The sequence below is a fragment of the Python bivittatus genome, unplaced genomic scaffold, assembly GCF_059951505.1.
Source record: "Python bivittatus isolate LINGU-HERP-01145 unplaced genomic scaffold, Pbiv_v1 ctg000480_np1212, whole genome shotgun sequence".
Taxonomy (NCBI): Eukaryota; Metazoa; Chordata; class Lepidosauria; order Squamata; family Pythonidae; genus Python; species Python bivittatus.
The window spans coordinates 25,959,875-25,972,289 of record NW_028277075.1 but is presented as its reverse complement, the minus strand read 5'-3'; the positions used below and the strand labels follow the sequence as shown (position 1 = coordinate 25,972,289).

The 12,415-nt window shown below is 36.8% G+C and overlaps 1 protein-coding gene across 1 annotated transcript in view; it reads left to right on the top strand.

Annotated features, from left to right (window-relative positions):
* Window positions 1–12,415, top strand: part of LOC103065832 (cytosolic phospholipase A2 epsilon-like) — a 39,019-nt gene that overhangs the window by 19,094 nt on the left and 7,510 nt on the right. Inside the window, exons 14-17 of the mRNA XM_088145503.1 lie at window positions 423–560; window positions 1,496–1,603; window positions 2,104–2,295; window positions 3,003–3,172. Coding sequence (XP_088001629.1) covers window positions 423–560; window positions 1,496–1,603; window positions 2,104–2,295; window positions 3,003–3,172 — 608 coding nt within the window. The remainder of the gene's footprint in view (window positions 1–422; window positions 561–1,495; window positions 1,604–2,103; window positions 2,296–3,002; window positions 3,173–12,415) is intronic.

The following is a 12,415-nucleotide window of genomic DNA, read 5'->3' as shown; positions in this document are numbered from 1 at the left end:
TGTTATTAAGGTCAGCTCTGTCTTATGTCCCTATCCTGATGACTGTATGTACACACCCATGTTGTTTTCTTGGCAACAATAAAACATTGGTTTGTCACTGACTTTGGGTATGTTTTTTCAGGTTCCCTGCCTAACCTATGGTCCTGAGTTTTCTTTTCTTACTTTTTTAGATTGAACTTTTGAACCAATTCAAGTAACAGCAATTAAGAACAAAGCTAGTACATATCACATCATTTAAGCTTTTGTCAAAAAAGCTATAATTAAAAAAGAATAAACAATACAAACAAAAAAGGGAAGGAAGAAAATGGGGGAAAATACAGAAAAAAGTCCTGTTGTAAGTGCAGATGTCTACTTGCCTGATAATGGAGGTAATGCACTTGGGGGTCTTGGTTTCATTTGTGTGGGTGTGATTCTTTCTATAGAATGGATGGAATTCACACCTTACGAAGTGGGATTACTAAAATATGGAGCTTTTGTTCGGGCTGAAGATTTTGGTAGTGAATTCTTTATGGGACATCTAATGAAAAAGCTACCAGAGACTCGGATCTCTTATATGCAAGGTAATAAATGATAACAGTGTACTTAATATTGAACTGACAAATTTAATTAAAAAAAAATGACAGCTGGAAATCTGAATGTACTATAATTTCATCCAAATACACTCTACTCAAATAGTGCACTTGTTCTCTTAATACAAAAAAAAAAAAAGATTGTTGAATGTAAAGTTAATAGTAATCATTACAGGTAGTCCTTATTTAACAACCATTCGTTTAACAATGGTTCAAAGTGATGATGACCTTGGAAAAAGTGGTTTATGACCTGTACTCACATTTACAATCATTGCAAACCATTGCATCACCCCCATGGTCACGTGATCATGATTTGCAACCTTTATTACAATAGTCATTAAGCAAATCACATGGTCACTGAGCAAATTCCAGAGAAAAACGTCCATTAGGGAAGGTGGATTTGTTTAACAACCATGTGATTCCCTTAATGACTACTGTGATTTGCTTGACAACTGTCATAAAAATGGTTGTAAAATTGGGTCCGGTTGCATGGTGATTTGCTTAATGACCACTCTGCTTCACGACCAATTTTCTGGTCCCTATTGTGGTTGCTAAGTGAGGACTAACTGTATACAACTGTTCAACTGAGTCTTAAAATAAAGCAGGTGTCCACAGGAATTATTTCACATTCACATTAAAAAGACATCTTAATGAGTGGCTCAAAGTCGCAAAATAGGATGTGAGCTTTTCAGTTCTCCAGAACTCTTCCTCAAGCAAGAAAACATCAGCAACAACAGTGGTTATAGTGGCAACTGATGTTAGCTACTAAGAAAATATGAGGATAGACTACAGATAGAATTAAAGGGAGAAAATAATTGGATCCTACCAGTTGCTGAGATGATTTTCTACTGCCTCCAGGGCTTGTTTAATGATTACTGAGATGGAAAAGGAGACAAAGATATATTTATATACATTCTTCTGTGTAGGCATGTGGAGCAGCATATTTTCCTTGAATCTGCTGTACTTCTGGAATGCAAGTCAGAGTTCTGAGGAATTCTGGCACAAGTGGACTCAAGACCAAATTGTCAATATTGGTAAGTTGTTCTTATGCCAATCCTGTCTCTTATTACTAAGGTTTTCAAATCGTATGTAAACAATGCAGAAAAAGAAAAACAGAAAAACTGTAAAACAATGCACCTATAAAGGAATTTTCACCTTCTGTGAAATATGATTTACCAAATATTAGATAAATGAAATAGTCAGTAGTTGAACAATGTTCTTTTTAAAATGTGGGGCTACCATAATGTTGAAAGAGATTTCTCTTTTTGGTGATTAAATGAATATTTACACACATTATACATAATGCTTTGTGTGCTTTTATAGTTTTTTATTTGTAATTGTTTTTATGTACTTATTCTTTTTAATTGTTGTACACTGCCCAGAGTCACTCTGTGTGAGATGGGCAGCTATATAAATATAATAAATAAATAAATAAACAAACAAACAAACAAACTTTATTTTTGTGAAGGACTACAAATCTAAGCCAAATCTAGGTAAACAACATGTTTCATTCATTGTTACTTCTCCTCTATAGATGAAGAGCCTCATTTAACTACTAGACCACATGAGCAGAAGACACACCTCTACACCCCTTCTGGACCGCTATCCAGTGCTTTCAGAGATGTGCTTACAAATCGCTTATCAGTTGCCCAATACCACAATTTCATCAAAGGTCTCCAGCTAGACAACAGATACCTTCAGAATGAAAACTTCTGTAGATGGAAAGGTAATTCCACTGGTTTCTTAAATGAGTATTTTAATACACAAATGGATTCAGGTAACATACATTCCAACTCCAAACCAACAAATTCACAGATAATTGAGGCTTTCAGTTATGTAAATTAACTGACCTTGCCTGGTCTCTAAAATTAAGCAAGGCCAGGCCCAGTTAGTACTTAAATGGGAAACCTCTTAAAAAAAACAACAGGCTAATTGGAAAGGTTCAAAAAGAAGGCAATAGCAAACCACTTCTGCATTAAGCCACAGTAGTTATACTGTAGATAAAATGAGCTATAGCATGATTGTGCTTTTAATCAATATCAACATATATTTTCAGTTCACTCTACTTCTTATTTTTTCAACTTTAAGATGTTTTTTTGTTTTAGTTTGTACCCCCTCCCCCCCACCACTTGCACATACATGGTGAGACTCGTGAACCACAGGGTATAAAATCCAAATTATTATTCAAACAACTGCATGTCTCTTCAGTTTCAAGCAGCAGATTCCAGCAGTTCAGTTCATGATGGCTGCTTGAAAATCTAATTAATACCAACTTTTCATTTGTGGCAAGTTGCTTGCATGGCTTTTGTATAACTTTGTATGTTTTGGGGGTGGGGGGATTTGTTTCGATGTATATTAGAAGGAGCTGTACTGAATAAGAGCAATTTCAAACCATCACACATTATAAGAACTTGGGCTTCCTCTTACTTTTAGACACTGTACTGGACTCTTCTTCACCTAATCAGTTAACCCAAACAGAAGAATACTTGTCTCTAGAAGATACTGGATTCTTCATCAATACTAGCTGTGCTCCTTTGCTGAGACCAGAAAGAAAGGTGGATGTTATCCTACATTTAAATTACAGTGCAGGACCACAGTCATTGGTGAGATTGCTTTCATGCTCTTATTTTTCATCCTATTTTTCAGTATGGATTCTCTTTTGACTGACTTACTGATTTTTTTTCTTTTCAATATAATTTTTATTGAAGAATTTTTTAACAAGATAAAAACAATACAAATACTAGAACATAAGCAAAGAAAATAAGGAAGAATGGTGAATAAGTAAGAAAGAAAATAGAAAAAGAAAAAAAAAGAAAAGATTATAAAGAAGCAGCTTCTGATCTTTTTGACAGCAGTTATAAATGCATTTATATTTTACCCCTTGTCTCTCTAAGGTTGCATCATAATTTCCTTCTTTCTAATCTTCAAACCCATAAATCATAAGTTCATTTTTCTCTTTTTTGAGCAAAAAGTCCATAAGGGGTTTCCAGTCATCATCGTCATTTATTTATTACAGTCATAGACCAGTACAATTTAAAATGCACAAAACTTGTATAATTAAAAATTCTTAGCTATAAAAATAGCAAATATAATCCATATCATAATTATAATTTAGTAGCCTGCCTATCGTTTATACATGAGGTCAAGTGGTACTTCTTAAAATATAACATCCTATAATTATTAGTTAGCTACTAAAATTACAGCGAAGTGATAATATCTAAAATTGAAGTGTGTTGGTTATGTAAAATTATTTACAATAAATTATTCATCAGATTCTGATGAATCTTTAGTGCTGCTGAGCAGAATCTGGCTACCTGTGCTGTGACTATAATCCATTCGGCTTTAAGCAGAAACTGTAGGTAGTCGGTATCAGAGGCACCTGGGAGCCTATTAATCATCGGATAAATAAATTTTGTTCGGATGTCTCTATAGAATGAGCATTGAAGAAGAATGTGTCCAGTGGTTTCTACCTCTCCAGAATCACAGGGACAGAGCCTTTCAGTCAATAGTATCTCTTTATATTTGCCATCCAGAACAGCTGAGGGGAGCGCATGGCATCGTGCAAGCGAGAAAGCTTTCCGATGATTCACTGACTCTAACTGGCTAAGATATCTGGCAGGGGTGACAATATATCTGGTAAAATCTGGAGACAGGAACAATGGAATTTTCTCTAAGTCTGCTTGTCTCTCAATGTCCTCTACCCTTTGTCTCAGATTTTGTTTTGCCCAGTCATAACCCAATTCAAGTATAGAGGAAGGAGAAAAACCTAGTTTTGCAAGATTGGACTCAACAGCCTTGGTCCATGAAGAGGAGAATTTATCTTGGAGGATTAATGGTGCAAGGCCTTGAAGAAAAAAATTAAGCTTTAGCCAAAGGTTTAAGGAAACTATACAGATTCTTGATTCAACTTTTGTCAACCCAGTCTCCAGACGTAGGTGTGCATTTGAAACACAATGAGGCATCTGGAGGATTGCTCTGATAAATTTTGATTGAACTCTTTCCAGAGGTGTAAAACAAGAAGCTGGGGGTCCAAGCTGGGTCCCATAAAGAGGCTGTGCTAGCAACGTGGCCTGAAAGAGCCTAATTGTGGCAGGAACATAATATCCTTCCTGTGAACAGAAAAAATTAAGGATGGTGTTGGCTGATCTTTGACCAGTAGCAGCTGCATATTCACAATGCACTTTCCTTGAGTCGGTGGCATGTATGACCACACCTAGATACTTAAAGGTGGTCACTTGTTCAATATTGTGACCATTAAGATACCATGAGTGAAGTCTTGTCCTTTTAGCAAAAGCCATGACCTTGGTTTTCTGGTAATTTATCTCCAGTTTATCGTTATTGCAGTATTGAACCAGGGCTCGCAAGGCTCTTTTTAGGCCTACTGGTGTCCTAGAAAGTATTACTGCATCATCTGCATAAAGTAGTAGGGCAATGCTGCAATCTCCTATTTTTGGGGGGTGATGATTTGGTTTATTTATCCATTTTACCATGTCATTGATGTAGAAATTAAAAAGCAAGGGGGTCAGAATGCACGCTTGTTTAACCCCCTTTTGAACTTGGACCGGCATCAAGAGAGACCCTTACATGTTACACCTAACCTTGAGAGTCGTGTTGGTATGTAAGGCACATAATAACTGGAGAAGTCTACGATCAATTGAAGCAGCTTCAAGCTTCTCCCATAGCTTGGTCCTGGTAACAGAGTCAAAAGCTGCCTTAAGATCTATGAAGGCAGCATATAATGATACTGATCTATTCATCACATATTTTTCAATCAAATCCTGCAGGACCAAACACTGATCAATGGTGCCTCTCCCTTCTCTAAACCCTGCTTGTTCTTCTGCTATCAAGTTCTCACAATCTAGCCAATCCTTGAGTTTATCATGTAGGTGTTTAGCATAAAGTTTGCTAATTATATTTAGCAGACTTATTGGTCTATAGTTTGCAGGGTCATCTCTGTTTCCCTTCTTAAGGTTTGGGACAACAATTGCCAGCCCCCAGTCATCTGGGACATGTTCCGTATTGTCAATATAAGTAAATAGCGATGCCAGGAAGGGTTTCCAGTCACTGATAAATGTAGTTGTTGATCTTTCTCTAATCAAACAGGTTAATTTTGCCATCTCTGCTAGTTCTGTCATCTTCACCAATCATTCCTCCATTGTGGGTATTTTAGAGTCTTTCCATTTTTGTTCATATAATAGTCTCGCAACAGTAATCATATATAAACATAATCTTCCATGGCTCTTTTCTAATTGACTGTCCATTAATCCCAGCAAGAAAAGATCTGGTTTCAGTTGAATGTTAATCTTTAAAATTCTTTGTATCATTATATGTATTTGAACCCAGAAATTTCTAGCTTTTTTACAAGTCCACCAGGCATGATAAAATGACCCTTCATGTTGTCCACATTTCCAACATAAATTTGAAGTACCTTTATGCATTCTAGACGATTTTTCTGAGGTCATATACCAATGGTACATCATTTTATAAAAATTCTCTTTTAGGTTATAACATTTAACCACATATTTTCCCACTGTCCCATCAGTATATTGTGTCCAAAACTCTTAGCCCATTTTATCATACAATCTTGCACTTGTTCTTCTTCTGTTTCAAGTTTCAATAACAGTATATATGTTTTATGAATTATATGTTCATCAAATTCTGTCTTCTGCTGCTCAATTCCAAATGCCCTATTATCTACCTTAAATCTTTCTTTTAACTGTGCATATGAAAACCACTGAAAACTAAATCCCTCTGCAGCCAATTGCTCTTTTGATTTCATCTTATATTCCCCATGTCCCTGTTGTAACAACTCTCATAAGTTAACCATTTTTCTTTATCTACTGTTTCTTTCCTGTAAAATGCTTCTTGTACTGAGATCCATAAAGGCATTTCCAGGCAAAGTCTGGGTTTATATCTGTTCCATATTCTCAATATGGCACTTCTAATATAATGATTCTTAAAATCGACATTAACCTTAACTATCATTCCACAGAAAACCATGCCATCCAAACCTCAGATCATCCTCTTCTAATTCTAAAATTCTCTTATTTCTTAGCAAAACCCTCTCTTTCATCCAGACTAAGCAGCAGACTGCAAAATGCAATTTCAAATCAGGCAGACCCAATCCTACTCATTCCTTTGCATCTTGAAGTATTTTACATTTAACTCTTGGTCTTTTTTCCTTGCCATACAGACTTAGATATATTTCTGTCATTGTTTAAATGGTACATCAGTTGTCATGATATTGTTTGAAACAAAAACATCATTATTGACAAAACATTCATTTTTATCACAGAAATACTCCCCAACAATGACAATTGTAATTTTTCCATCTTAACATGTCCTTTTTTATTTCATTCCATGTCTTAACATAATTATTCTGGTATAACATACAATTCATGTCAGTCATAATGATACCCAAGTATTTCACTTTTTTCTCAATCTTAAAATCAGTTTTTTCCATCAATTCCATTTGTTTTTCCATTTTCATATCCTTTGTTAACATCTTCAGCTTTTGTTTATCTCATGTCTGTAACCTTCAGCAGGGTGAAATAGTGCATCATAGGGCAACAATTTTTGAACCAAGGTACCTCAAATGAGCTAACTTACAGAATGTGTCCAGTACCCCTGACATGGGATTGAAATCTGGGAAATTTGTGGCTGCTTCAGCACTGTTGTGCTGCTGCATTGCCATGGTCAGCCCAGGACATGTGATCATCATGGGCATATCCCTGACCTCTTTCCTGCCTCCCTTTGTCCCCTGCGCCTAATTGGCTGGTGGCAAGGCCCAATGGGCAAGTGGTGATTGGCTGCTTTGGAAATGAGACAAAAAATTGAAATCTCTTGGGCACTGAGGGAAGGATGAGGGAGCAACTTGGATGCCTGCTGGTGAGGTAGGGCTGGCTGGGGGGCACCTAGGGTGCAGTTTTCCTCATGGTCCATGGCTCTCTTTGTTCCACCTCCCCCCAGCAAAGTGGCAGGCAGTTCCACTGGTCACCTGAGGAAAAGGAGGAGGAGGAGGTTTCACTGGGGCTCTCCTGAAGGTCGTGAGGGGAGGGCAAATGGGGCAAGCCTATCTTGCATGTGCAAATGGAGGGAGGGAGGGAGGAAGGGAGATTTCTGATGCTCCCTGCCAGCTTCCCACAAGCAAATTCAATAGGGAAGCCAGCAGTAAGTTGCAAGTCGCTCATACTCCCTTTGCTTTTTGCCCTTGGTCATTCTGTTTATCTGTTTAGGTAAAGAAACATCTCTGAAACAATGACCCAATGGATCAGAGGTTGTCTAGTTAATTTTAAAACCAGCTAAGACCCCAAAATCCTTTAGTTTTTCAACTGATATTTCTATTCCTTACAGAGGATCTTCCAAAATTATCACCAGGTCATCATCTTTTTTTTTTTTTTGTCTGCGCTCAGTCATTGCTGACCCTGCAGTGACTGCTTGGACGAGTCCTTGCAGTTTTCAAGGCAACTGTTTTTCGGAAGTGGTTTGCCAGAGCCTCCTTCCTAGGGCAGAGCCCAGCTGGTGAGCGCAGGAGGCGGGGTTTCCATTGCTTCGCGCCCTTTTTCGGGCACGCACGGTTTTTCGCACTTACCGGCAACTGCTCCCAACTCCTTTTTTGCAAGGCGCCGCCAGCATTTTTCCTCCCGCTGGAGTGAGAGTCCCCATTTATCTACTCACGTAAGTTTTTGAACCGTAATTTATGTTTCTCTTTAATATCCCCTCCAACAATCCTCTCATCTCGTCTTATATTTCTGTTCAATACTTCCAAAGCTAAAATAAGTAGCAATGGTGACAAGAGGCATCCTTGTTTAGTCCCTTTCTGTAACTCACAGGGTTTTGTTAATTCCCCATTCACAATTATCTGTGCCTTTTGTGAGGCATAAATCGATTTTACCCATTTGATAAAATTCCCACCAAAGTCCATACCTTCCAAAAATTTAAACAAAAAAGTCCAGTTCAAAGTGTCAAAGACTTTTTTTGCATCAAGGAAAATCAGTGCTGTTTGCTTTTCATTATATTGTTTTAAGTATTCCAAAATATCCATTACATTTCTAAATTTGTCTTTCAGCTATCTTCTAGGTAAAAACTCACACTGATCTTCATGAATAAAGTCCTATAAAGCCATCTTCATTCTCTCAAATAAAATTATTGTGAATAATTTATAATCATTATTCAATAATGATATTGGGCAATAATTTTTTGGTGAAGTCAAGTACTGACCTTCTTTAGGTATTAATGCTATATTAGCCTCCTTCCAACTATCTGGTATCTTTCCAGTCTGTAAAATAGAATTCATTATGTTTTGCAACAGTTGTAATAATTCATCTTCAAAATGGTTATAATAAGAGGCTGGTAAACCGTCTTGTCTAGGTGCTTTCCCTATTTTGACCTTTCTTATAGCTTCACAAACTTCCCTTATTGTAATGGTTCCATTCATTAATTGTTTCTGTTTTTCTGTGATCTTTGGTAAATTTTGTTTCTTTAAATATTCATCAACTTTTGCCAGGGGAATTTTTTCTCCTGTATATAATTTAGAGTAACATTTATGATTTTTTTTCTGGCATCTTTAGATTATCTGTTATTATAATATTTCCATCTTGTAATTTTAATATCATTTTTTCTCTTTTTCTTTCCTCAATTTATATGCCAACCATTTCCCTGGCTTATTTGAAAATTCAAAATTCTTTTGTTTTGCATAATTCATTTTTTACTTCCATTTCTATTACTGTTAACAAAGACAGCTACTGTTATAAAAGTTTAATTTGTTGTGAAATAATGTTCATTTCTGGGAATTTCTTTCATTCTTTCATTTTCATCTGATCTAAAATTGCCTGAGTTTTCTTGTCTTTTTTTTTAGTTTACTATTATGCTGTATAAAATATCCCCTCATAAAGCTTACTTGGGCCCCAAGCTATTTTTATGTCTGTACCTTTATTAAGACTATTATAAAACATTCTTTTAACTTGTTTTTACAATCTTCCATTACTGTTTCTTTCTGCTACAAAGTTTCATTTAACCTCCATCTGAGGGAATTGGTTTTCCTTTTAAACCCTAAAGTCACTGGATTGTGATCTGAAAAAGCCTTTAGTAGTATCTCCACTTTATGAACACTAGTAGCCAAATTCTTAGATATCCAAAATGTACCAATTCTTGAAAAAGGATTTTGCATCACCATTTTTGTATCTATAAGCTCTAGGTTGTCCTAGAGCATCTATAAGCTCTAGGTTGTCCATTTTGTAAAAAAAAAGAAAAAAACTTTTGGTAATTTACCTTGTGTTGTTTTAAAATCATTCTCAAAGGTTCTGTCCTTTTTTGGACAAATTAATCCATTCTAATCTTAATAATATTGACTTACTGATTATGTGCCATCTAGTCACTGTTGACTCTTAGTGACCACAAAGACAGATTTTCTCCATGACAATCTGTCCCTAACTTGGTCGTTCAGGTCTTCCAAGTCTCCCAACAGAGCACCCATTACCACTGTAACTGAGTCTATCCAATGTATTGTTGAATACATTGAGTCTATCCACCTTGCTGGTGGTCATTTTCTTCTCCTTCCTTCCACCTTTCCCAGCATTAGACCTTTCCCAGAGAGCTAGGTCTTTATATAATGTGTCCTAAGTAGGATAATTTGAGTCTGGAAATTTGTGCCTCGAGTGAGAACTCTGGGTTGACTTATTCAATGATCCATTTGTTTGTTTTCTCAGCTGTCCATGGTATTCTCACGAGTCTTCTCCAATACCAGTGTTCAAAAGTGTCAATGCTTTTTCTATCCTGCTTCTTCAAAGACCAAATGTCAGAGTCTGCACACTCAATCCCAAAGTTCAGTAAATCCTCTGGAGTCCAAAGAGTTCCATCAAAGATTTCTTTATTCAGGAGAAGCGTACAGCATCATAGTTTGTTGAGTCTAATTCTACAAAGCAAACCCTTGTCCTTTTAAGCCCAAATTCCCCCCCCCCCCCAGCTTTTCTTTCCCGCTTGAAACTCTTCGCACCTTGCCCCGGTTCTCACACCTCTTGGCCTTGGTTGCTTGTTTCAAGATAAAGATAACGCCACCTGGCTTCCTCTCCCCACTTTTTATGGCAGGTCAAGCAAGAGGTTTAAAATAACATTCCCACCATTCCACTATTCACCCATTGATATATACTTAACAATAAAAGTAAAAGCAATAAAAAAAACAATTGAAGGTTCTGGCTTGCGTAGATCCTGACATGCCACTCTCCAACAGAACGAATGTTCTTACATTCGAAAGAGAATCTGGAAAAAAAAATACATACATTATAATAATCAGTAAATTGGTTATTTAGGTTTGTCAGGGTATTTTGAGTGAAACCAGGCAATTAGTTTAGGGGCTTTGACATTAACACTGTCCACCCATTCGTGGTGCGTTTTAGGAAAATGTTTCCATTGAATTAAATATTGGAGTTTGCCTTTATATTTTCTAGAGTCCAAAATGTCTTTCACTTCGAAATGGCTTTGTCCTTCAATCATGATGAGTGTTGGTGGTGTTACTTTTGGATGCCAAGTATCAGATTGCTTGAATGGTTTTAATAAATTCGCGTGGAAAACAGGATGAATGTTTCTATAATGTTTTGGCAAAGTCAGTTTAAATGCCACAGGATTTATAATCTTTTCAATTGGAAAAGGCCCCACATATTTTGGGGCGAGTTTTTTAGACGGTTGGGAGGATTTTAAATTCTTTGTAGAAAGCCACATCAGGTCGCCTGCCTTCCAAGAAGGGTTTGCAGTGCGTTTCCTATCAGTGAATTTTTTGTGTTGGCTTTTTGCTTTTTCTAAAGATTTTACAATTAGTGGCCAAAGGTTTGTAATGTTTTTTATCCATTGGTAAGCTGAAAGTTCAGGAAGGTTTTTTAGTGGTAACTCTGGAAAAGGCGGGAAGTCTTGACCAGAAGCTATTTTATAAGGTGTGAACCCAGTACTTTGGTGCACTGTGTTGTTATAAGCCACCTCAGCGAAAGGGAGAAGTTCAACCCAATCATCTTGTTGATGATTAGTGAAAAATCTTAAATATTGTTCCAATAAAGAGTTAATTTTCTCTGTAGATCCGTCCGTTTCCAGATGAAAACTGGAACTCAAAGCTTGAGTTGATCCAATTAATGTAAGAAATTTCCTCCAAAATTTGGAGGTGAACTGTGGGCCGCGATCTGAAATCACCCTCTTGGGGGCGCCATGGAGGCGGTAGATATGTGTTATAAAGAATTTTGCTAACTTTTTGGCATTTGGGATTGATGTACAAGGAATAAAATGCACTTGTTTAGAAAATAGATCAGTTACAACCCAAATTACTGTGTTGCGATTGCTCTCAGGTAAATCAACAATAAAGTCCATAGAAACTTCTTCCCAAGGTTTTTTTGGAGATGCCACTGATTGTAGAAGGCCCAAAGGTTTTCCTCCTCTTTTCTTTGACTTTGCACATACAGGACATGTAGAAACATATTCAGAAATGTCCTTTCTCATGGTTGGCCACAAAAATTGTCTACGTAATAAATGTAAGGTTTTTATAAATCCAAAATGCCCAGAGGTTTTATCATCGTGGCCCTTTTCTAGGATTTGCTTATGAAGTGAAACTGGAACATACAATTTGTCTGCCATCCACCAAGCTTGGTGTTCATGGGTTAGTGTATTTTTATTATTTTGGAACCATTCATCAGAATCTAAGGCAGCATTTAGTTTTTGGAGCAGTTCATTAGTAGGTTTTTGTCTTTGTAGTTTTGCCTGGGTTCTGGTCAGGGCTACTGAGCCAGGTTCTGCTTGAGGTGGTGCCTTAGGAATTACTGGAGCAACCACCTGTTCTTTTTGGCTGTTATGCTGAGGTAGTCTTGATA